The 26,676-nt window shown below is 50.3% G+C and overlaps 1 protein-coding gene across 1 annotated transcript in view; it reads right to left on the reverse strand.

The window, feature by feature from the left end:
- The window catches only part of PRR5L (proline rich 5 like), a 71,190-nt gene that overhangs the window by 25,083 nt on the left and 19,431 nt on the right, over positions 1-26,676 (reverse strand). Inside the window, exons 3-4 of the mRNA XM_046644539.1 lie at positions 25,882-25,962; positions 12,737-12,785 (exon numbers count right to left, since the gene is read on the reverse strand). Coding sequence (XP_046500495.1) covers positions 12,737-12,785; positions 25,882-25,962 — 130 coding nt within the window. The remainder of the gene's footprint in view (positions 1-12,736; positions 12,786-25,881; positions 25,963-26,676) is intronic.

Raw genomic sequence — 26,676 nt, forward strand, 5'->3', positions numbered from 1 at the left:
TCAAAATAGATATTAAAATATCTATCAAAGGGGCCCACATCAAAAATATTAAAATATCTATCAAAAATATCACATTTCTGTGACTAATGCACATAAACCAAATTTCAGAGGTCCTACTAAGAGTCACAAGATATGACCTAATTTTAAAAAGTAATTGGCCACCATTTCATCTCAAGACGGCAGATAGAACCCCAAATCAAAGGGACGGTGACATCTTCCAGGAGGACACTAACTGTTAAAGAAAAAAACCAATTCCTTTACGAAGACTTACAGAATGGATAGCTAATTAAGGCAAAACCCTAGCTGTGTTCTCTACCTTCCAGCCACGACAGTGAGTCCTAGCAGCTTCTGGGTCAGAAAGCAAGAAAACACCACAGCACCCAATTCAGATTACCGAAATCAAGGCTCTGCGGCAGCCGAGCGGAACGGGAGGGGACTACACAGGTGCCTGCAGGTGGCAGTCCCTCTGTGAGACGTCCTGGGCAGACATCCCAGATGGCGCCTGGAGGCTTTGCCCAGGTCCCTGTCACTGGTCCAGACCAGGCTCTCAGAACGTCCCCTCGCACTCTGTGCAAGGGCCCCTGAGGCCGTTATTCTGTCACCACCTCTAACGTCAACACTGCTGCCCCAGCCTTCTCCCAAAACAACTTTACGAGCCCTCCTTGACTTCATTTTCTGAGGTGTCCCTCCAAATGTAACAGAGACCCCCTCTAGGAAGCAGTTTCCATCGTGTTGTTCCATCTCTATACTTATCTACATTTTGGGGAGGGGGGCACTGAGGCACTGGGAGAAATCAGAGCCTAGCGGTAATAAGAGAAAGGAATTCCAGCCCTCTGTCAGAGGTGTTAGGATGTGAGGACCCCTTCTTCTTGGAGCAGCCCTGGCTCTGAGAACAGTGCCTAGAACAAGCAGACATGTAACAAACATCCGCTGAGTAGATACCACCTGTTTTGGTGCTGAAGACCATTTTGTACTTTTAAGAAATCAAGATAAGAGAGAGAACATTTTTAAGAGGGGCAAAAATGATACGGGGCCCTAAATCTGTTGACACTTTCTTCATTTGATAAAACTCACTTTGTCTGTATCTTAAGGGAAAAAGTTTTAAAAGGCCTACATTCCCCGTCCTTCTACTTTCCAGTTCTTCCCCCTTCAAGTAGACATTTGGGGAAAAGAAATTTTTTTCAAGGAAAAGAAGATATTTGTGTATTATGGAGAAATGAAAGAGAAAACATTCTAAAAATTCTCACAATATACCCCATGGAGATTCTGTAGCGTGGAGTGAAATTAGAGCAACAAGACTGGGTTCAGACGGGGCCTAAGGACCACCCAGTCAGCCCCTCCTCTCCCCAGGCCTATGGTCAAAGTCCATTGGTTGCACAGTTTTGACGATATTGGGTGGACCCATTTTCCAGGAAGCTAAAGCACCTTTCAAAAGCATCTTGAAAATTCTTATACCCCTAGGAATTCATAGATTTTGCCCTTATTTTACAGTTGAATAAGCTGAGGCTGGAAGTAAGGCCTCCATCTTTTGTGCGGCATGTGCTGGTGGAGTAAGATCGTTCAGGTCAGTCTAGCCCACAGCCGCCTTCCAGGAGCATGGGTCGCCATCTACCCGAGGCTCAAACCCCTGGGGACAACCTGCATCTTCCAGCTTAGGTGACTGGCTCCATTCCCATCCCTACCCCGCCTGGGTCTCAAAGTGGGTCAGGGACCTCTCCTGGCAATCTGCAGTCACACAGGCCCCCACAGGCCAAAGGGTCCCATGTTCCAAAGGGCCTCGTGCTCTGAAGGGCCCCGCCCTGGGGGTTGAGTGCTCTGCAGTTCCATCTTCAATTCTTCCTATTTGTATCCTTGAATCTGTGTTTAGTACATGAAGTCTGAGAGGCAATGGAGCGTGTATGTCCTGGCTGCTTGGAGCCTCAGCTCCCCATGGTCCTGCCTCCTACTGCCTCCCAGGAGGGCTTTTCAGGCCCCTGCCCCCCATGCCCTGGCGTCTGGCCCTGCCGGGTTTCCCTTGCCCCTCCCCCCGTGCATCCTACTCCCTAGGTGGTACAGCGTTGTGTTGGTGGGGGCTGATGCAGGGTGGGTTGGGGCTGGGCATGCACCCTACAGCATCTTGGGCAGAGGCGTGGTAGGCCCTCCCCATCCTGGGCTGGCACAGCTGTGGCTTGAGTGCTGGTGACGCAGTGGGGGACCCCCTGATCTAGGCACTGAGAGCACAAAGGTTACCATCTCTGAGGGTCATCTGTCCCCCATGAGTTGCAGCAGCAGGCTCATGGGAAGGGGAGACCGACTCCCCCACCCCAGCCGGGGCCGCATTTCCATTCTGCACTGGGCCCCACAAATTACGAAGCCCGCCCTGTCTGCTGGATGTGCCAACTGGACATCAGTGGGGCTTAAGGCTGCTGAGAGAAAGAAAAATGAAAGAAAGAGAAAAGAAAAAACCAGCCTTGACTGAGGCAGCTGCCTTACACCGTTTGTCTGAGCGTCTGTCCTCCCGGGCTCATCTCACAGAATCCTCGCCCCTGACAAACGCTTGACTCCAGAAGGTGCTGAGTACATGTTCGCTGTGGGGCGGTGGTGATGGAGCTGCATGGTGACAGAGCTGGAAAGAACCTGACTTTTCTCTTGTCGCACTCCCTGCCCGATGGTACCTACCCGGTCACCTCCCCAGCCCGAAGGCTTCAAGCCAAAAAAAATGGTGACATCAAATAGAGCCACCTAGGAAATGATTCGGGACTTGGAACCGGCCCGCTGTTCCTTCAGACATCCCCTGCCCCATAAATGAACTTAGACGTGGAACACACAGCACTTTAACGAACTGGCAGAGGAGCCGGGAAGTGAAAAACAGCTGACATATCTATTTTTCCTAAGACATCGAAAAATGGGCTGCCAACAGAAAAACAAGTTTCAGCTAGAAAAAAAATGCAAAAAACAAGGCTCTCTGGGGAAAGGCATCCAGAACCACACGGTTTTCAGTGGGTTGGAAAGACCTGGCGCATGCTGAGTAATCACGGAGGGCAGGCAGGGAGAGGCTGGGGAGGGCAGGGGAGAGGGTAGGTGGCTGCAGTGCAGGGCTTGTCAACGGCATGCACCCCTCTCCGTCAGGCACCTCCCCACCCGGCCAGAGGGACTCAGGAAAACGGAGACCCAACGAGACTAGGGGACGAGGAGAACAACGCTGCCCTGTGATCCCCGAGGGAAGAGCTTTCCACGCAGCAGGCATCCTGCTGATGCTAAGGCTGCTAGCCACTGTCGCTTCCATCACTTCAGCAGTGATGATGATGATGATGACAGAAGAATGCCACTAGTTATTTACTGGTTCTTACTCTGTGAGGCGCTGTATGACACCTTTTTCATGCATTATCTCATATTACCTTTGCCACAAACCTACGCCCTTTGTGCAGATGAAGAAACTGAGGCTCAGAGAAGCAACTAGCAAATGAGACCAGAATTTGCACCCAGGTTGGTCTGAATCCAAAGCCCATTCCTCCAGTTGACTTTAGCAATGATAAGAAAAAATACAAAGAGATGAAGCGCCATCATTCCTTGGCTGCTCACTACGTACCACCCACCTTGCATACGTCATCTCATCTAGTAACCACATCAACCTTTGTGTTTTTTTAAAGTTAAAATGTCTTTATTTTGCACAGGTGGATGATTCTTATTTTATGTTAATCTAATTTACAATTCTATGAGCTCTGCATCCTGAGACTTAGCCCTAGAAATTCCTATACGAACCATTTGCTTAATTGAACCACAAAAGGTTTTCATTACATCTGTTTGATGTCATATTCAGTGTTATAATTCAAAATAAAGCTAACATGCTACCCAATTTGCCTTTGCTGCTGTTTCTGTTTGTTTCTAATCAGAAGTTACATCTATGCGATTTTTTCTATTGTATTTTTTATTGAGGTTATGATAGTTCACAACCTTGTGAAATTTCAGTTGTACATTATTATTTGTCAGTCATATTGTAGGTTGGTACTTCACCCTTGGTGCCAACCCCCCCACCCCCCTTTCCCCTGGTAACCACTAATCTGTTCTCTTTGTCTACGTGTTTAACTTCCGCATATGAGTGGAGTCATACAGAGATTGTCTTTCTCTATCTGGCTTATTTCACTTAACATAATGCCCTCAAAGTCCATCCATGTTGTTGTGAACGGGACCATTTTATCCTTCTTTATGGCTGAGTAGTATTCCATTGTATATGTATACCATATCTTCTTTATCCAATCATTAGTTGATGGGCACTTAGGTTGCTTCCACATCTTGGCTGTTGTGAATAATGCTGCAATGAACATAGGGGTGCATGGGTCTCTTATTTCAAGTTCTTTGGATAGATACCCAGTAGTAGGATGGCTGGGTCATATGATATTTCTATTTTCAGTTTTTTGAGAAATCTCCATACTGCTTTGCATAGTGGCTATACCAGTTTGCATTCCCACCAGCGGTGTATGATGGTTCCTTTTTCTCCACAACCTCTCCAACATTTGTTATTTTTTGTTCTGGTTATTTTAGCCATTCTAACGGGTGTAAGGTGATATCTTAGTGTAGTTTTGATTTGCATTTCCCTGACCACATCAACCTTTTGAAGTAGGTACCGTGATTACATCTAGATTACTACTAAGAAAACTGAGGCTCAGAGAGGTTAAGTAACATGCCTGCAGTCACATAGCCAATAAGTATTCTAGCAAACACTAGAACCCAGACCTATCTGGCAGAAGGGCTGGTGCTTTTAGCCATCATGCTCTCCTGCCCTGTCAATTGGAGAGACTTCTTATGTCCTTGTCCACACGGGAAAGTAGATGAGATCCATTTCAGGTTCACGGATCCTGAGGGGCAATTGGCTTGGCAATCTCAGGCCACGTAACTGGGTTCTACCACAAGGCTTCCATCCAGCTGGGTCATTTCTGCTGCCCAATCCTGCTACCAGTTTCCCAACTTCTGCCTCTCCGAAAGTGCTTTTCCAGGGCCTTCCTCTCTAGAATACACGCTCAGTGTCTAGCAAGGTGAACACCTGGCTCCCAGGTGGGTTCTATTCCCAAATGAGACAACTTTTCCTACCCCCGAGGGGTCTAGCAGCATGTCATTCTGCCTACCGAGAACCTGTATTCACCAACAATTCCACTCCAGGCACTGGTTTCCAGTGCTATCAATGTCTACGAAGGTTCCTGTTGTTGACACTACGCCACTGATGGAAATCATGGGCGCCTCCATTTTATGTCCCTCTACCGCTTTGAAAGTACAGCCATCATCTCTAAGGACATCCACATTTCCTGTGAACCTGGCTGGCTTCCTACATAAGCAACAAAAAGTCTTAAAAACACAGCTCACCCCCAGGCCCAGAGAATTCCTAATAAACCAGTCCTGGGGTGTGTGTGGTTCTATGAGCCAGACAGACATCCCTGGACAGAGACCAAAGGGGATTAGAAACGTGGTACAAATGCTAATTCTTCATTTAGCACCATTTCAGTGGTCATTAAAAGGGCGAATTTGGGCTTTTAAAAAAGTTATTTTATAAGAAAGCAAGAAAACAGTGGATGTCTGTTCTGCCGGACACTAAAAATAAAATAACACTGAAATTTCCCTTCTCTGGGGTTTTTCAGAGGATGTCTTAAGGGCATTTCAACATTTAAAGTTTAATCCAAAAGGTTTTCCTTCTGTGGCCAAATGGCCTGAGTTCGATCTTTGCTCTAGCAGCTGTAAGGTCTTGGATAACCTCCCTTCTCCGAGCTTCGGTTGCAGTCTCTGCAAAAAACGGTAATAACAAAATCTTCCTCATCAGCCGCCAGGAGGAATAAATGACCTAGCACAGGAAAAATGCTTGGAGCGGTCCTCGGACTCGAGCACGCGTCAGAATCGTGGAGGACTTGCTAAAACACAGAGTGCCGGGCCCCAACCCCAGTGTCTGATTCAGTCAGTCTGAGGTGGGGCCTGAGAATCTGCTTTTCCAACACATTCCCGGGTGACCTTGAAGCTGCTGGTCCGGGGACCACACTTTGAGAAGCACCAGGTTAGAACGAGGGCCGGCACTTAAATGCTTGAAGGTGTTAGCTGCTGTTACTAGTAGCATTGTTTCTGTCTTCTTTGTAGCTCTTAAACAGCCCCAGAGAACGTCCTGTTGCTTTCCACATCTAACGAACATCTCAGCCCTTCCACCTTGGTGCTTCCTTCTCATGGCCACTGAATGGCTGAACGTTGCCACTTCCTTGACCACCACACTTCTAGCGTCTGCCCCTGCCTTCTGTCCCTCCCTCACTGGTGCCCTGAACCCGGGATCCTTGCCTAGACCAGAGAGTGTCATCCACTTACATACACGCTGGGCTCCTGAAAACACGGACTCATGTGGAACACGACGCCTACATGATATAAGGAGGCATTCTGATTCCACGGAGCTAAGAGGGATTATGAAACCCTAATTACCCCTCATCTTTGGAGCTCATCCTCGGGTGATGTATTCTGAGCACTCTGTCCCTCTGTGTGCCGTATTTAACAACTGAACGTGCAACAACCTAAGTCCAACGAAGCTAAAGACTTGCCATTTCAGCACGCCTATTGATTTTCATCTTTATTCCAATTATATGAAGAGCTGTGGTGGTCAATTTCAGGACTCATTCTTTCCATTTATCTTTACAAAATTTGAGAAGAGTACAATACAAATATTCAAATAATTGCATAAAATTCAAGTAACTGCCGAGGAGACAGAGCATGGCTGAGCTGCGAAAAGGTAACGGCTGGCTGGGGGGCAGCCCCACAGAGGACAACCAAACCCCCAGGGGTCCTCACCACCTGCAGGGCAGCGCCGCCCCCTTGCTCCCCTCGTGGCAGCTAAGGGAAGCTTCTAGGCCATTGCAGTGTTGATAACTCCACAATGCCTCTCTTCCAAGTACCAGCCAAATCCCAAATGCCCCCTCTAACGACCTTCTGACCCGAAAACATCCTCCTCCCCGTCTCGTCTGCTCGCTGGGGCCCAGCTCCACCTGTTCAGAGCCCCTTTGTACCTTGGCGCCAACTGCACCTTCAAAGCAGAGTATGCGTGGGCTGTCCTTTGCTGCCCTCTGTCCACCTAATTACCTCTTTTTCCATTTGGGGAATCCTGCTTGTTCTAGAAGCCTTCCCAGGCTGATCAAAGAAGAGCTGAAACGTTTCTCCCCTATTGACTTTGGGTTTGGAAATCAGAAAAATTATTTTCCTCATGTTTTATCGTCGCTCACCCAACTTTCTGTGGATTCTTATAAATCCTGTCTTGTCCCCATAAGGTGTACTCGTTCTGGGCCTGATTTTAAGCCATTACCATCCATTCAGGTCTTCAGCTAACATTTCGCCGTGTGTTACCTGTGTGGACGCGTCTATGTCCCTGGGCCGTCTTCAATGTCAAAGTCGATGGTGACCAGGACACTTCCAGGTCTCCTCCTTCGGCTGTCTGCCATGTGCCACAAGCCCTTAACGAATCTTCTCTGATAGTGATGAACTAAGGGGACTGGCCTCCCGGGACCCTTGCAGACGTGAGCTGGAAATATTTATATCAAACGCTCCCAGGCCATCCCCGACCTGCTGGCCATCGTGGGGGCTAACATCCCCTTTCCTAAGACTATCCGTTCAGAGCCACTGACTAGAGACTGAGTTTCTGTATCAAGCACAACTTTGCTTCCATCGAAACGAATTTAACCTTCTGGGCTTGGGGAAAAGAGCTTTTAACAAACACCGCAGAGGCAGAAGGACAGGAAGTGCTCTTTGCAACCCCTCCCAGCCCCAAGCCCTGAACCACCAAGGTGCCTCATTAGGAGAGAGAAAAAGGCAGAGCACTTCACAGCGTCAGTCTCCAAAGTTACAGCGAACCAATTACCCCTTGGAGCTGTCGCTAAGCTACAGAGCTCCTCTCGGAGACCCCAATTTTCCTTCTGGGCGCAATTCAAAACAGACAGAGGAAAATGAGAAATCAATACTGGAAATGTCAAAGATTTTTCCGGCCAGTGTCTGATGGAAATTCACCTATGCTTCTGCGGATCAAAGGCTGACTTCTCTGTGTGCGGACGCAAGATAAGCCCTGGCCCTCCCCTGCCCTCCCTCTGACCTCCCCTAGGGTCATTTTCACTATTCTTCACTGAGACATTCTTTCTTTAAAGCTGCAAAATGAAAACATTTACTTCCAAAAGCAGAGCCACAGAGACAGCTTCACAAGTGGTGGGCGGAAGCAGGCTGGGAGTCGGGGAGGAGGACTTCACTGCCGAATGCGGGCGGTCCAGAGGCGGCCTTCGGTCACCCTCCATACTGAGGGGCTGGCGCCCAGGAGCCCGTTCCTCACCTTCCCCGACACCTCACCCGCGGCCTCTGGTCTCATCTGCCCCCGGGCTCTGCTCCTTACTTCCGAAGGAAGGTAATTTCTGGAGCTCATTCTGCCTTCCCCTCTTGAACCCCCTCTGCCAGCTGAGTGTGATGGCCAGGGTCACCTCCTGTGGCCTTCCCTCCTGGATTGCCCTCCTCCTGTGAAGAGCTCGTCTTTGCACGGCTCCGGAACCAGCCCACTTTCAAGCAGTGCCAGCACGGGGCTTTCCAAACCTGAGTTCCTCTTGAACCACCTTCACTATGTGGCCACGGCCAGGGCCACCTACGCTATTACTCTCTCCTACTATTGTTCTGAAATCAATCCACTTTTTAAAAACATAAATATGTTGGCACCAGCCAGGTGGTGCAGTGGTTAAGTTCCCACGCTCCGATTCCGGCGGCCCAGGGTTCGCCAGTTCAGATCCTGGGTGTGGAAACGGCACCACTCATCAGGCCATGCTGAGGTGGCGACCCACGTATAAAGTAGAGGAAGATGGGCATGGATGTTAGCTCAGGAAAAAGAGGAGGACAGGGGCTGGCCCCGTGGCTGAGTGGTTAAGTTCGTGCACTCCGCTTCAGCAGCCCAGGGTTTCACTGGTTCGGATCCTGGGCGTGGACATGCACCACTCATCAGGCCACCTTGAGGCAGCGTCCCACATGCCACAACTAGAAGGACTCACAACTAAAACATACAACTATGTACTGGGGGAATTTGGGGAGAAAACAAAAAAGCAGAAAAAAAAAAAAGATTGGCAATAGTTGTTAGCTCAGGTGCCAATCTTTAAAAAAAAATAGAGGAGGATTGACAGCAGATGTTAGCTTAGGGCTACTCTTCCCCCCCAAAAAACAAAACATACATATGTCTAAAAGGGAAACTAGAGCATCATTTACCATAAATCGAACGTAACGCAACAATCAACCCAATGCAAAGGGTGTCATGAAATCCTGATTAGACAGAAGCAAGTGAGAGGCCTGCTCTCCCCCTTAAACGAGGGAGATCACCATGTCACGGTGCCATATTGTAATTTATGACAACAAATGGGTATTTGGTCTTAGAGCCAGACTGCTCCTGGTAGAGAGCTCCTTAATGCCCTTGGAATACCCTGTGATGAGAGTGACAAAGGTGTCTTTTGTTATGACAATGATATGACTTTAGGAAAGCACCTAAGGATGGGAATTGGTTGCCCGTGGAGCCAACCATGTGACTAGAGGGTTGGAAATTTCAGTCCCCACTTGTGACCCCACTTCTGACCTTGGGGAGGGGAGGAGGGCTGGAGATGGAGTCCAACCACCAACGGCCAATGATTTGATCAATCGTGCCGTGTAATGAAGCCTCCATAAAAACCCGAAAAGGACAATGTCTGGAGAGCTTCTGGGTTGGCGAACACGTGGAGATTGCGGAGAGCGTCACCCTGAAGAGGGAACGGAGGCTCTGCGCCCTTTCCCCAGACCTCGCCCTGTGCATCTCCTCCCCCTGGCTGTTCCTGAGTCACATGCTTTTATAATAAACTGGTCATCTAGTAAGTAAAGTGTTTCTCTGAGTTCTGTGAGCTGGGCCAGCAAATTAGTCAAACCCAAGGAGAGGGTCATGGGAAACTCCAATCTATAGCCAGTTGGTCCGAAGCTCAGGTGACAACCCGGACTTGTCAATGGGGTCTGAAGTTGTGCGGCGCAGTCTTGTGGGACTGAGCCCTTGACCTGTAGCATCTGACACTACCTCCAGGTACACAGTGTCAGCAGTGAGCTCAATGGTAGGACACCCAGCTGGTGTTGGAGAATTGCTTAGTGTGGGGAGAACCCACACAGTGGAACTGGGTCAGACTTGTGCTTGGAGAAGTGTAAAAGACACACACTGGTGCAAAGGCAGACTCTCCCTGGCACAATCAGAAGCACTGAAAATAGAGAAGAGGACACTTCCTAGCCACCAGGCTAACACTTCGTAACGCCGCTGACGCACCGCCTAGACTCCCTCACTGTCTGGGGCGAACAATGCCTCCCTCCCTCCCAAGAATGTTTATGGAGCATCTATCACATGCCAGGTCCTTTCTAGGGACTGGGAAACCAAACACATTAAAAACAAAGGCTCTGCGCCCTCAGGAAACTTAAAGCCTACATTTAAATAAATAGTGTCTAGGATAGCCTTCTCTCCAGCCTAGCTCCTTAAACTAAGGAAAAGCCCAGATTCAAAACTGAAAACCAGTTCCTACCCCACGCCCCCAGAAAGAGACTCAGTATTCGCAAAGCGGTTTCTCTGCTTACGCTCTCAATAGAAAATGATGTGCGGTTATTAGCTGCTAAGTGTCTGGCATCCGTGGTAAACAGCATTAACCACCCCTGCAAACCTCAGGGCTTCCCAGATAAATAAGTCCCCACCCAAAAGCCCTTCCCCACCCATCCTGGGGGTAGCCCCCAGCACTGAAAGACAGCTGACATTTCAAACCTGATTGAAACCACACCACAGCCTGTCTATTTTAAGTGTCAACAGGGAAGGCAGCCGGCCCATTTCTCCAGACCAACTGAAAAACCACTTCTCGGGAGTTCGATTTAAAAATCAATGAGTAGAGACAGCAAGAGACGAGAGTGTGGACAAGAATGCCCTTTGAGTCAAGGGCAACTGAAATGATGCACATTTGTGACTGATTATCTCTAAGTCCTTATGTTTGTCTCAAGCAGCCAAGCCACTGACCCAACGGAAGTCCAGGCTTCTGTGGGGTCTTCCCGTGTCCAGATTTAGAGTAGTTGCTTTCCACTCAGTGTGTGTGTGTTTTAAACGACTGACTGGTCATTCTTTAAAAGTGCACATAAAAGTTTAAGCTTCCTGAATCTTGGAAAGAAAAGAAATGAAAAGGATACCTGTGTTGTTTTTAAAACCTAAAAAGTCTTTAAACTGTCTTAAAAGTATGTTCTCTTCAGATACAGAATATATCGCCAACCTAAAACCAAGATGGGAAATATATTTATGTTCCTTTCCCATTAAAAGGGATGGATTACACTTCAGAATAACAAATTCGCATCTATACAAATTTCATGAACACTTACTACTCTGTCTCACTCTGTGCTAGTCACTGTTTACTATTATTATAAATAATAATTTATTTAGTCCTCACAATAACACTGCAAGGTTAGGTCCTGTTAACCCTATTTTATAGAACGGGAAACTAAAACACAGAGAGGTAAAGCAGCTTGCTCAAGGTCACACAGCTAGCATGTGGCTATGTTGGGCGTTGACCCAGGTGGTCTGGCTCTAAGGGCGGTGTTCTTGACCACTCCTCTATGCTATGCTGCCCCTGCACACACGTACAACATGCCGAATGCTTTACATGTGTTATCGCATGTACTCCATAAAATGACCTATCAGGTAGGTCATATTTTTATTCCCATTTTATAGATGGGGAAATGGAGGCACAGAGAGAGAAAGCAGCTTGCCCAAGACCACTCAGCTAATAAGTGAAAAGTGAGCGCTCTTATCTCACTGAAGGGTCACCCAGTTACTCGCCACACACGCCTCCCCACATGCCTTTGGTTAGAGCAGGAAGGCAGCTCACGCCAGGGGACTAGCAACCATCCTGACTGAATCTGGAACTTGAGCTCATCAGCCCATGGGACTGCTGTTCAGGCAGAAGGGACGTCAGAGCGTGTGATCCATTTCTATCTTTAACAGAACAGACCAAGAGGCGGAGTGACAAGAAATAATGTGGCTACAGGGTCTAACTACCCCCAATTAGACACCATACACGGGGGAGGGAATGTCACCAGAGCAGTGGTTCCCAACACGTGAGTCGGGTCCCCTGGGGGACCCCCCGGACCTTTTCCACACGGTCAAAATTATTTCCCCCATAACACTCAGCTGCTGTTTGCCTTTCTCCTTGCCTCCTCCGTGAGCGTAGCACGGATTTCTCCAAAGACGTGCAAGATCGCAGGAGGCTGGCTGTGAAGCAGACCTGAGGACCCAGCTACCTCCTGCGAAGCCAGACACTGCAGAGATTTGCAAACATATAAAACAACGCCATTTTCTATTGTTTTATCCGAAAAAGTTATTTTTCATAAAAATGCTGTTTACACTAACATGTAACATAGGTTTATTACTTACATGAATTAAGGCATATTTTAAAGTTTCTCAGGTTTAATTTGTAATATGACGAAGATAGAGATAACCCAAATAAGTGATCATTTTTAAGAACCTAAAGGGGTCCTGAGACCTGCTGCCCGAGACTATCATCTCGTGAGAGAAGGGACCACACCCGCCTCGCACTGCTCGCAGCCGCTGCCCGCGGTGCCTGGCGCACAGTGTGCCTTGGGATACAGCGTCTGGGATGTTGAAGGAATGCCAGGTACGCACTACCGACCACCCCGTTAGGTCCACGCACCCACAGCCAACAATGACGGTGCTCACAGCCACACCGCTTACCTGGAAATAGTCTGTAATGAAGGATCCCAGTGCACTCTTCAGCAGCTGCCTGGGGAGAGAGAAACACCGTCACACAGCCCTTGATGGTCCAGCTCCTGGAGTCCAGTCCACAGGCACCTGAGGATGGAGCGCTCACCAAGGGCTCAGGGACTGGCCAGGCCTGCGAAGGGAGTGTGCTTTCCTAGGCCCTAGTAACACCCCCCGGGATTATTAGGGAATTGGGGTGATGGAAATCCAAGAGGGAGACCCATTCCTTGGTTCACACCACAAGGACAACCATCTCAAGAGAGCGCACAGGGGACTCTAACTCTGACAGAGGTGGTGGGGGCAGGCCAGGGCACAGGGCTCCATGTGAAACTGAAAAAGCAAGGAACGGGAAGACCACAATTTCGTAATCCTCCCCATTTGTAGACATAATGGTCTAAAATGCATTTTTCTTACATTCTTCAACCAAGGATTGTAAAGTGAGGGGGGGGTGGCAATTATTATCCCTCCCATACAGATAAGGAAACTGAGGCTCAGAGAGGCCCCCAAAATAAGTCAGAGTTAGAGTTAAGATTCGAACCCAGACATTCCTCAAATTCAACATCTTTTCCCATAACTCCACCCTGCCTCTCCTGCAAATCCATCAGAGACGTTCCCCAGGTGCCACAGTTTGGGTGGGAGGGACGGAGGCAGTCCTTCAAAGGGATCACAGCAGGGAGAACACATACGTTTCATTTATCCAGATAACAAACAGTTAGCGACCTGCCCTTTATGTGCTGGAGACTCTTCTGGCACCAGGGATACAGAAGTGAACGAGAAGTGAGGTCTCTGCTCTCCTGGGGCTTCTGTTCTCGGGGGAGGGGTGTGGAGAGACAGCATGTTGATAAACACACTCACAAGGTAAGTTCAAAGAGTCTTAAGTGCTAAAAAATACCAACAAAATTAAAAAATAGAAGTTTGGCACCAGACCTCCTTCTCCCTGGGACAAACCACGGGACCGTCCCCACTGTTCTTGCTTTAATTTGATCCCAACAAGGCGAGAAGGAAAAACAAGAATAACTGGCTCCCAGAGCTAATAAGGCCCCAGGGAGCACAGTCTCCAGGCTTCAGACATTTCCTTTACTCATCCCACCAGCAGGGTCATTAAGGGGCACACCCTAAAGCTTCTGGCGACACCTACTGGGTATTAACTCCCCAAAAACGCATTCCCACACATCCCTCTAGGATAATCAGGAAGTTACAGTGAGATGTCATCATGTGCAGAACACAGGCAGGATAGAAGTGAAACAGAAGGAGAGGTAGCATGAGCTGAATTTCTGTGCAGAAAGAGCCCTGGAAAGCTGCAGACAGGTGTCCACAAGGAAAATCTCTTCCTGTTCCCGCCACAGAACACGGGTCTGTGATGGACACTGCACTTTGAGATGCACTTTAATCGTGGGCTCCCGGAAGGCCACCCCGTCAACCAGCCCCGGGGTTCTCCTGGATGGGGGCAGGTCTGACGGAGACGAGGAAGCCTTCACCAGTCACTGGGCCAAGAGCAGGTGGTCATCGCTGCTCTTCAAGGGCAGAGGCGTCTCCAGACAGGAAACAGAAAGCCAGCGGGCAGCCCTGGATGCAGGCTTTGAAACGGGAAGAGGTGGGAAGCTGTTTCTACTGCTGGAGGGAGAAACACCCCCTTCCAAAGTTTCCAGGGCCACTGGGAGGTCTCAAAACCATAGGTGAAGAAACCAAGCTTCATTAAAAAGTGGAAAAACAAGTCCTAACGATGGGCTATTTCGAACAAAGTTTCCCAAGCATATCTTGGGTACTCACAAAGCTGAGGGACTGACACAGATCTGAGACCAACTAACAAGCTATGGAACAGGTGCCCCAAGGAACCCATGATGAGAAGCCACTGTGCTCCTGAAGATGCTCCAGGTAAAAGAGAGATAGAGGTCGGGGTAAGGCTAGGCCTGCAAGGTCCAGAACCATGGAAACCAGCCCGGAGCAAGGCGGAGGAGACACCTAGGCAAGTGGAACAACCGTTGTTCAGGGCTGGCCATCACTAAACAGGTGATTCTTGCCCCTGGGCATTTCACAGTGGTACTCGGCGAGCATCATGACGTCACCCAACAGAGGAATCCAATGGGTCTCCTCCCCTGCCTGTCAGGGAGCCAGAAAGGCCGCAGCCCACAATGTGGGGAAAGGCACGGCATCCTTACATTATGGCCCCGGCTGCAGTGAGCCACAGCCAGAATTCCGCAGAGCGTTACAGGAAGACGAAGCCTGAGGGGACAAACGGCTGATACAGGATAAGAGGCTGCGAATGAGCTTGAGGCTACTGCAAAGACAAGGGCATAGAAGAAAGGACTCAAGCAGAAGCAGCCATAAAGGGCGCCGAGATGGTGACCCGTGAGAATAAGAGGCAAAACAAGGGTGCTTCCACCCCCGGATAATGGCCATCTCGAGCCTTCAGGGAGGAGGGACAGGCACAGGTGTGGGAATCTGCTGTATACACTTTAAACGTAACAGACTCTAACCGAGGATGGTAAGAGAACCACACATTTGTCCTTTTATCAGATCCCGAGTTCTAAAGCCCTCTCCACTAGGTATCGTTATACAGAATCATCAGAACGGACAGACCCCACCTGATCCTTTAAGTCAACGTTCTATTGTCCTGGGGGCCAATGACAGTGGGTGCCCCTGTCCCTTACAAAATCCCATCTCATTTCTCATGCTTTAGACAAGGTCACTCCATATATGTGTAGAGTTTCCATTGCAGCAAAATATAGGAATCAACATAAGAGTGCACTGATAAAGCGCTCATAAAAAAAATTATGGTTCATACACACCATGGAATTCTATGCAACTGTGAAAAAAAAAGAACAAAGAAGTGCTGTAAGAAATTATATGGAAAGATCTAGAGGGCATTAAGTTAAGAAAGCAAGATGCAGAACAGCATGTATAATAGGCCACCTTGTGAAAAGAGAAGAGAAAAAGAATACTTATTTTTATTTACACAATACCAAATTCATTTATCACATCTGCTCTAACTCGCTGTTCTGTAACGGTGATATGACTGGGTTTCCAGTAAAGCCCTTGGAACTGAAATACACAGTACCTTGAGTTTTAAACACAAAACACACATGCATTTTCGAAATGATATATAAATGCACTGGGTTTTGTGCCCTCCTCTCCCTCTCCCCAAGTAAGACGTTAGAAAGGTCGAAGCTGGAACTCAAGTAGGACAACAGACACCGAGCAAACCTCTTTCCCGGAGGAGAGGACACAGTGTCCCGCAGGCCACATGCCACCTCGTCAGAGCCAGTCTGGGGAGCTCAGTACAGTGTCGTGTATCCCCAGCTCCTTCTGCATGAAAATTCTTCGCATATGCATAGAGATGCTCTGGAAGAAGAGCCAATGAACTACTCTTGTAACAGTTATCTTTGGGGGGGATGGGAGCTGAGTTTCTGGGGTACAGGGGAGGTGATGCTTCACTGTATGTCTCATTATATCCTTAAAATTTGTGTACCCTGTGAATGCAATCCAACTGAAAAGCATTAAAAAATTTTTTTTAATTAACAATAACCACCTCCAAGTTTACCACCATCTGGCTTGAAGCCGAGAAGGCATTGTGGGAGTGAGTTCCCATCAAGGGCACAGTATCAGGAAGCAGGCAGTCCTAGGGGTATCAGAGAATCCCACAGACCATGAGACCCTGCCAACCCAAACCCACGTCAGGCTGGTAACCCGAGAACCGAACCAGAGAGCGAGCGGGGGAGAGAGAGCAGAGCTGGCCGAGCCACCCAGAGACTGCGGCTGAGTCATATTGCAAAACCTATGCTCTATTCCTATACCCTGTGTTTATTCTGCCTGCACTGGTGTACAAGGAAAGGGTTCTTCTGAGAAACTCACCCTGACCTTAGCTGAACCGAGAGAGAGGGATTTTCCACCCCCTGTCTTGTTGCACAGTCTCCAGAGGGAACTGGGGAGCAGCTTCCCTCCGAAAAAGGAGAGTGACTGACAGAGAATAGGGACCCCAGGAGTTAATTCACTGAAACACACCATTGACTGAAAACCCGCCCTGCCTCAGACATGGTGCTGGATGCTAGAAGCAAAGGATGCCTGAGACCAGGCACAGTGACTGCTTCTCATGGGACCACGTTCATGAAGCCTGGGAGCACCATCTTCTCCAAAACGTGAGAGTGAAAAGAACCAAGGTATCAGAGATGTGCCGACCTTGATGCACAGAGGGACAGCTCACCTGTGACCTTCCTCACAAGCCTGCCAGTGTGGCTTGAAAAGCACAGAAGGCAGAGAAAACAGGAGAAAGATGTCCAAATTTCAGAGCCTGTGGTCTGCGGTTCCCCAGATACAGGGGAAAGACGAAATCCCGGCTCCCAGCAGCGAGGACGTGGGTTCCTCTCAGGCAAAGGGGCCTAGAACCCAGCAGCCTGCCTTCTACTTCATCCACCCTTTCCTAGGGTTTCTTCTCCAGAAACAGGAAACTAATTATTTATGGGAGAAAAAAAAAGGCAATAAAAAACAAATTACTTCTAGGATGGAGGCTAACTTTTTTCCGCAAAGTTTACTGAACACTTACTAAGTGCCAGACCCCACTGTCAACGTGTTTCCTCACTACAGCCTACAACAGAGCTGGAAGGAAGCAGCAATCTCTCCACTTTTTATACACAAGGAAACGGACCTCTGAGGCCTCCAAGGAGGGCGTACAGCAAGCACAGGACAGAGACGAGGAGTCTCCCGGAGCGCGAGGGCCTGCAGGTGGCTGCCCGGGCCGGAAGCCTGCTGTGCGCGATAACCTTTGCAAGCTAACTCCACAGGATGGTCCCTGGTACCCAATCCTCAACTGGAATTCGGGGACAATGAGGACACCTACTCCACAAGATGACTGCAAGGGCTATGTGAGTTAGTCCTGGGGGGTTACTCCCATGGCAAGGCTCAGCAAGTGCCAGCTGCCACCATTGTACCCAGGTCTGTCTGAGCCCAGGCCCACCCTCCTGAGAACTCCATTCCACTTCTTCTCAGCATCTTCTGCAAAGGACCAGCGTTTCCTACACTTGGCATGAAGGACCCAGGTGAACCTGATGAAGTGGGCCAGACAGTATGCCCAGACCACCCTGAAAACGGAGGAAGGACGGTAGAGGCCGAGCTTGGGGAAGGGGTTGGGAGACTTAGAGTTGCAATGCAGCAAGCTCCCAGCTTAAGCAGCTCCCACTTCGTCCTGCTTCCCATATTGGATTTCCATGCCAGGCTTCATTTGAAAACAGAATTCTGCTGCTCACCAGCAGCAGCAGCCATTGAGCTGGAAGGAGAAGGAAGTGGGGGGACCTGAGAGTAACAGGAAGGAAATGCTTATGTGGGACCCACCCCCAAAGGGGAAACGGGCACGAAGTTCAGTCAGGGACCAAAAGGCCATAATAGGGGAAAGAAATGGGGAACCACTCACTGTCTGTATTATCTCACCCCCTCTCCTCCCAGGCTGACCGGGTGAGACACCACCCCAGAAGACAGCACTTCCTGTTATTGCACCGGCCATCTAGCCCCTCACAGTCTTGTCAACTCAACTTCCCGCTTCTGCAGGCCAGAAGCTAACCGAGGATGCTGGAGCTGGATTCTGGCTGGTGGAGAGGCGAAGGGACGACAGGCAGAGCAGGGAGAGGCAGAAACGATGCAGAGAAATCACCTGGCACAGAGCCACGCTCTCCCTTGCACAGAGGGAGAGACGCAGGCAGGAGACCCTGGGATGCAGCATGGACACGGGGGCCGCAGAGCCAAAGCCCAGCCAGCACCAGTCGGGCCGCCATCGGCTGTTAAATGCTTTTGTCTGTTTGGCAATTAGGGGCTGCCCCAACTACCCAGACTCTCCACCCTGACCTCCATGAGCCAGGAACAGCAGGGGGCCTTGGGGTCCTGTGCCTGATGCTGCAGCTGGTCAGTTCCTGCCCAGCCTCTCAATCCTCCAAAGATGACCCGCTTCGCTTCTGCAACAGATGTGTGTCAAGGAGGCAGCATTTTCTAAGCAGTAACATACGGAAACACCCCCTTCCTCCTTTGGTCCATTCTACTGGGGCCCCTTGGAGGTGGAGTCCGTAACTCAAGTAAAACGCTCTAGGACTCCCCCACTTCTCTGTTGTCTGCACCCCAGTGGGTGGCAGTGGGGACAGTGAGAAAGATGGAGACAACCAACAAAGAGCATTTACTGGGCTCCTAATTACGTCGCACGCACGATGCTCGGCAGCTGGCACACAGCACCCGAAATTCTCCAAAAGCCTTTCAAGTAGGAATTTATCCTCCTTTTGCAGATGAGGAGACTGATGCTCAGTGCCTTGCCTGGGGCCACACACCGGCAGATCCCAACTCAAACAGAGGCCAACATGAACATTAGCCAGTGGCACGCCCCACGCCCGTGGGGCAGGCGGGCAACCACAGCGGGGCCTACAGCAAGCTCCTCCAGAGCCAGCAGCCAGGCTTCGGCCTCGCTGACCAGTTCCAGGCCAGACCGCGAGTCCTGTGTTGCCCAATGTGAACTTGGTGGAGAGGCCTGGAGTTTCAGGGAAGACGTCTAGGTTTCTACCCGGGCCAGCCCCGGAGGTTTCCGATTTGCCACTTTCCTCTAACTACTCCTCCCGCCCCTAAAGTCAAGGCTATTTCTCAACCAGAGCAGACACAGGTGTCAATGCAGAGTCAGGCAGAGGGACCCGGCCCAAGAGAGAAGACCTCACCTTACGCCCTCCCAAACTAGGGTCCTCAGGAGACAACACCCCACTTGCCTTGGGATCTATCAATGCATCTACGCCCGGGGAGGTCAGGCCTAAATCTGGATGACGCCAACTCTGTGTGCCTCTTGCAGCCTACTTACTGTGTGTTTAAGGCCACAGGAGGCTTGGGTTCCAATCCCAGCTCAGCTAGTCATGCGCCACCTAACGACGTCTCCAATAATGGACCGCATATATGACAGTGGTGCCGTAGGATCAGCACCATCTAGCCTAGGTGTGTGGTAGGCTAGACTGTGTTAGTGCAAGCACACTCTATGGTGTTTGCACAATGACAAAATCAACCAACGATGTGTTCTTAAGAGCATGTCCCAGTCGTTAAACAGCCCATGACTGCACTAACCAGCTGTGCCACTCTGGGCAAGTTATCCCACCTCTCTGTGCCTCTACTTCCTCATCTGCAAGAGAGGGATATAGTCCCTGTCTCACAGGGGTGTGGGGAGTTTTAAGAGTCGGCATACACAGAGCGCTTAGAGCAGAGCCTGGCACATGCGAAACGCTGCCCGCATGTCTGCTGTTCGCCTGACCTCCTGGAATCTCGCCTCAGACTGGCCACTCTGCCGGCCTGTGGGCTGCGCCAGGCCCTCCTCCTCACCTCCTCCAGCTCTTCCCCAGCCGCGGGCCCACCACAGTCAATGGACTCCCTTACAGAGATGGGAAAATCTGAGGTGGGTTTCCCTTCCGGGCTCAGGCAACCAAGTGACTCAGGAGGGCGTTTCGACTCAGACCTGTCAAAACTCAAGCACAATTCTTGGAACCTCGTCTTTTCCTGGGAACTTCTGGGGTTCCCTTCACGCCCCTCCCTCCCAGCAAGAAGAGAAGCAGCTGGGTGATTGGAGAGAGAAGGGAAATGTGAGTTTCCTGACTCAGGCCAGGTGCAGATAACTCATCTCTGGTTTCCAGAAACCTCGTCTCTGAGCATTTATTTCTGCAGAGAAAAAAATCCACCCAGGGAGAAGGAGGAGCTGGGAGGGCACAGAGCAAGCGGCGGCGGGAAATTTACACGCTCAGTTACCTTCCACCTACTCCACCTGTTCATCCTTCAGATTTCAACTGAGGTACCGCTTTCCCCAAACAATGTGTGCCCATCCTCCGCACCCCCCAGCCCTCCTGAGTCTGCAGTCGCCCCACCTAAAACACTGTGGTGACGGCCTGTTTGGTTCCCCTCTCTCACTCTGCAGTAGGCTCCCCCGAGAGCAAGAACCACCTACTTCAACGTTGCCCCAAAACCTGGCCTAGCACCTGGCAGAGCACTCCACAGATATCCACTGCCTAAAGGAACCAGAGAGTCAATGCTCCCTCCCTCTACACACGCCCCCAGCCAACCAAAACGTGAACGTCCCTGTAGGAACCCACTTGCACAGGTTCTCGTAAGAACCCGTAAACATGAGTTGTCGGCGTCTCACATGTTTCCATTCTTCCTGCTCACGTACAATCAGTCAAATAGTCAGCTGAGAAGAACGTTTAGGAAGACCATGCTCCCGCATCCGAGACCTTGGCCACTTTTGCTCCTGCGAGAGCTTGTGAAACCCCGACCTCTAACCAAGACTCGTCCCCACTGCCAAAAGGCAGCCGCATCAGGACTGAGACTGGACAGGAGTGTTGAAACCCACATCAATGCCCCATAGAGAGTGTAAGCCAAGAAGACACCAGGACGAGCCCCAGCCAGGGCAGATGGACGGTGAGGGCATCCAGAATCGGAGATGCTGATGAGTAAAGACTTCACGGTAACGTGTCTATTCTGAAGGGCCGCTTTCTTGCCTTTAAGGACGTAACAACGTGCAAGCCCTGCTTTCTAAGGTGGTTTCAATGGAAAATATTCTGATTCATGTCTTCATATTGACAGACCACGTGCCCTGACTTTTACTGGAGGAAAACTTGTCACTTTATTGAAGTGTGACATTTCTGATGAATTTGTTCTTGAAAGGTCTCCACACCTTTCTCTTGATCTAACAATGAGTTTTAGAACTTGGCCATCCTTAGTCCAAAGCTCTTCCTCATAGCTACCCCAAAGCCCACTGGCTAAAGTTTAAATTGGAGTTCAGTTTTGATGACACGTCTTAAAAGAAAGAACCAACAACATGTTTGTAATGACTGCCTTTCAGGACCCAGTTCTATAAAACTTCTCCCTTCCTGTCATTCTCTGCATTAGCTAACAGGTCGATGAATTCCCATTTCCCGGGAACATCCTGACCCCACGGTTAGGAAGATGGCCAGGCTGGCTGGGGTGACCCGGGGAAGCTGATCTACGCTTTGCAACTGGACTTGGACAATCCATCAACGTTTATTAGTGTTTGGCTTGAGTAGAATGGAGAACTGAGAGTCATTTCCTCTTGCACTCTTCTCCGTGGAAAGGAGAAACAGCTGGCTCTCCTTGTAAGAACATAGCTTCACCCCAGCTTCAACTCCAGCGCATTCTTGGAGGAGCTGTCCTGGACCTCTCTCGTTCAAAGCGAGAGGGAGCTCAGCCCTCCAACCTGCTGGAGAAATCCTGACCGAGGGCCGTTCACGGGCAGCTCCTCACAGTGCCCTGTGCCCTCCAGCCTGGCACTCACTCGTCCATCATTTATCACTGTATTATTGTGAAATTTTCACAATAATAGGAATAATAATGCACCAGATCCTGTACTAATGACGCCGTTAGCATTATCTATGTCCTCCCAACCGCCTGAGGCTGATGCTATTTTATACCATTTTATACAAGAAAAAAGAGACTTAGAAAAATGAAGTAACTTGCCCAAGGTCACACAGCTAGTCTAATCTTGATCCCCAGCCTCTCTGAATCCAGAAGCAATTCTCTTAACAAGTTAAAAACTTCTGTTGCACCTAGCACAGATCTTTGTGCACATAGTAGGGCTGTCGCAATTGATTGAAAAATGGGCTTGAGAGTAACTTAGCCTTCTCTCCTTTCATAGTCTTCCCTACCTTCCTACCGTCCTGTGCCCCACCTCAGGCACACAACCCCCCATGCTCATGCCTCCACCCTGCTGAGTTTACCGCTCTATTCTGAGAACAGTTCTTCCAAAAGAAAAAAGAAGAGAAAGCGAAAATTGAAACCCCATCGTCTGTTGGAATGTAACCAGAAAGTGGAGTGTCTGTTGGGCATTTTAACGACTGAAATAAGGGCAGCCGTGTTATTTCCACAGAGGCGCGTGCAGATGTGGACACATGTGCAGGTCAGCTCACTTCACTCAACTGGGGATGACAGGTCACCCACACGCCTGGGATGTGGCTCACGTGCTCAGTGACCCCCTGGGTGTCTGTGATGAGAAAGCCGTCTCCATTCTAACCACCATCCTACAGAAGGCCAGAGGACAGGACGCACAGAACACGGGGGATCAAAGCTCTGGGCTTTGACAGCTTTGACTTATTCTGGGCTGAATTCACATCCAGGCCATCAGTTTCAAACCCCAATCCCATGTATTTCTCAGCAGCCTGAAAATTGCTCCAAACAGAGGGAGGAACAGCCAGCAGCCTCCCTAAAGCCGACACTGGAAGGAGGGCTGGGGGAGCGTCGTGCCCCTCAGAGGGGCGTCAAGAATCACAGCACACAATGAGACCGGGTCCCAGAGGCTGCACGGAAGGAAGGACGGCAGAAAGCAAGATCAGGACCATCGGCTTATCCTGTCTTCCAACCTAAAACCTCCCTCTCTGGCACTACAATACGGTGCAGAGACGATGGGTGTTGTGGACTGAATTGTGCCTGCCCCCTCCCCCAAATCCACATGCTGAAGCTCTAGCCCCCAATGTGATGGTATTTGGAGATGGGCCTTTGGGTGGTAATTAGGTTTCCAGGAGGTCACAAAGGTGGCACCCTCCTGATGGCATTAGTGTCCTTATGCGAAGGGACACCAGAAAGCTGGCTCTCTTCCCCTGGGGTACACAAAGAAGAGGCCACGTGAGGACTCAGCAAGATGGCGGCCAGGAAGAGGACTCTCGGCAGGAACCGAATCTGCGAGCACCTTGATCCTGGACTTCCCGGCTTCCAGAACAATGAGAAATAAATGTCTGCTCTCTAACCACCCAGGACACGGTATTTGTTCAGGCAGCCTGAGCTGAGTAACACAGGTGTCTAAGTGATGCGGGAGTTAAAACCCTGACTTCACCATTCATCGCCGTGGGACCCTGGACAAGTTACTTCATTTCTCTTATCCACAATTCTGTAGATAAACTAGGGAGCGCATGGCCGCCTCGCAGGGCTCTGAGGAGGACTGGATGTGTCGACACATGTGCACACTGCCTGGTGCTTCTGGCACCTCCTTGCACACCAGCTCCCTTGCCCCAGCTCGTGTGGCCTGAGCGCTGGAACCCAGGAGGCCACACGCACTGTCAGTGAGGCCTCCCCCCCACACCCCCTCCACCCCCGCATGCCACAGCGGATCTTGTAAACGGGTAGCCTGTTGATCAATTTCAGCCCACAGATGTGTTTTGTTTGGCCTATACCAATGTTTGGGGAAATCTGGGTTATTTATGAACATTGAAAAGCCAGGAAATTTCACATAAAAATCTCAATTTCCGGTTGTTCTTGAGAAATAAAATGATTTGTCCCCAGACCTGTGCTCTGCCAGGGTAACCCCCTTTCGACAGGGTGAGCTCTCACCTGGGTGCACGCGGGCCAGCCTTACCCATCTAGAAGACCTGAGTTCACAGCCCCGGGGCTAACACGGCTGGTGAATCGGGCACAGCCTGTACAATTCCTAGCTGCCCACAAACAAAGATTCTAAGCACAATTTCAGGATCAGTCTCCCGATGTGAGGAACAATTAGCACATTGCTGACTCACTGTTTTATTATTTATGCTTCTATTGTGAGCTAAAGAACCCTCACGGAGAGGCCAGGATCGTAGTCCTTGCAGTACAATTGAGCTCTTATAACTCAGGGGTTGGCTGACCCAGGCTTGCCCCTGACACCCCACTTCTTGGGGCCTCAGTTTCCTCCTCTGCAAAAGGAGGGGGCCTTGGGCTAGCTGCTCCGTATTGCCTCTTTCCCTATTTGTGTAATTATTATGTGAAATTCAAGTGCACGGGTAGAAATGTAACACAACTCTGTTTACTTCTGAGCTTGAAAGGTTTGAATGAAAGCAGAGCTCTTAGAACACCTCCTTGACCCTTAACACAGGTCAGTGTAAACAGGACCCGGATAATGGCCTTGTTTATTGTTCTGCCACTCCAGGGCTGGCTTGTTAGCCTTGATGTTCTGCACTTAACACACCAGAGAGGAATGAACACCAGGGTATTAAAAGACCGGATGTTTGACCTCATGTCCCCAGGAGACCCTGGTGCTTGGGGCCCTGCCTGTCCCTCTGCCCTCATTCCACCAAAATACACACCCAGCCACACCACCACCCAACCTCCAGTGTTCTGTGCACGTGGGCCTTCTTTCAGTTCCTTGCTCATTGCCACCACAGGACCTTTGCACCTGCAGTCTCCACCACCTGGAGCCCTCTCCACCAGGTTAATTCCCACTGATGCTTCAGATCACAGCACAAGCATCACAGCCACCATTCCTGTCCTTGGCAAGATCACGTCCTACTCCCATATGCTTTCATCATATCAGCTGTGGTGCAGCAGCTGTCACAGTGGCACTTTCACATTTTACACGTGTGAGCAGTTGACTGATGATGATCTCCCCAACTGGATGTAAATTCCAGGAGGATAGGGTCCATGTCTGTCTTTGCTCATGCTTGTCTCTCCAGCGCCTGGCCAATAGGGAGGCACTCAAATACTTGATGAATGACTGAATGAATGAATGAAGAGCTGACACTGCTGGGAAGATTCTGGAAGGCAAACTCCTCAAGGACCGCATCTTATTGAGGGTTGCATCACCTAAACTTACTGACAATGATGCTAAGAGCTACAAGGATCAAGTACTTGGTGGGTTCCAACCCTGTTCTAACAGATTATTTATATAATAACTCAATTTAATCTTCACAAGAATCCTGTGGAAGTAGGCACATTTCCTATCCCTTTGTCACATAAGAGGAAACTGAGGCACAAAGACGCTGGTAAATCACTTAGGAAGAGGGAGCCCAGCAATAAAACCCCAAGCAGTCTGGTTCTAACCACTAGGAAACCTTGCCTAATCTGGGGCCTAAAGGTTCAACAGGACACAAGCAGTGTTTACAGAATAAATGACAGTGACATCTCTCAACCCTCTGCCCCTGTGCCCCACCCCCAACCCTATGGAACGAACAAAGGGATGCACCTCTCTGGATCAGAAGCCCAGACGGACAGAGTCTCAGAACTTAACAGCCATAAGAGCCACATAAGAGCCGGCAGAAGGAGCAACAAGAACCAAGCAGAAAACAAGACTTAGGGTCAGGCCCTGGTGGGGTGGCCCCTCAGTCCCGCTCAGGCCCACGGGGACGCCTGGCCTGGCCTGCACGTACCTGATGTTTTCATTCAGCACGTACAGCTCATTGCTCTGCAGGCCGCCCCCCTTGAAGACGTTGATCACGGCAGTCTGGACGCTGCAGGGAAGCAGAAACGAGCCTGGTGAGAGGCCTGCCTCCCGGGGCCGCTCAACAAACAGCTCGGGGCGGAAGGCAGGCGCGAGGGCCAGGAAGCCTGTGGCACAAACACAGCCACGTTTTCCATCCCTGGACTCCACCATTTCCTTCCCAGGGTCCTCAGAGAGGAAGGAAGACTGAGGCCAAAAGGACCCCCAGGCGGCCCCTCTCCCCACCCTTTCCCGCAGGCCACCAGTCTCCCCCCTCGCCTCTCAGGCAGCCCCACTGGGGAGCAGCAGGAACAAAGGGCGGGCAGTGGGACCCGCTGCCAGGAGACTGCCGGGCAGCACCACTGGGGCTGGAGGGAGCCAAGGTGGCGTTTACTGCAAGCAGAGGCTGACCTCTGCGGTCCCTTCACCCAGGAGGCCTCTGTTTCCACAGGGCAGCAGGGCTAAAATGGAATGAGAATTCCCCGCCTTTCTGAGAGCACTTTCCTCGGAACTTCGAGGGCTGGCTTCCGTGCGCCCTCCCTTCCCAGCCCGGCGAGGTGCACTGGCAGGAGAGCTGGTCCCGGGGGCACGGACGGGTGAGCCTTGCTCCACATTCCCGGGAGCCCAGTCCAGCACTTCAGCAAGGAGCTGATTACAGTCTTGCCTTTACCAAGCATCCCAGGCCTTTCTCAAGGAACACGGATCCATTCAACCAAAACATTTCGGAGCCCTCCTCTCCACCCCC

Source organism: Equus quagga, chromosome 17 (genome assembly GCF_021613505.1).
Source record: "Equus quagga isolate Etosha38 chromosome 17, UCLA_HA_Equagga_1.0, whole genome shotgun sequence".
In the NCBI taxonomy this organism is placed as follows: Eukaryota; Metazoa; Chordata; class Mammalia; order Perissodactyla; family Equidae; genus Equus; species Equus quagga.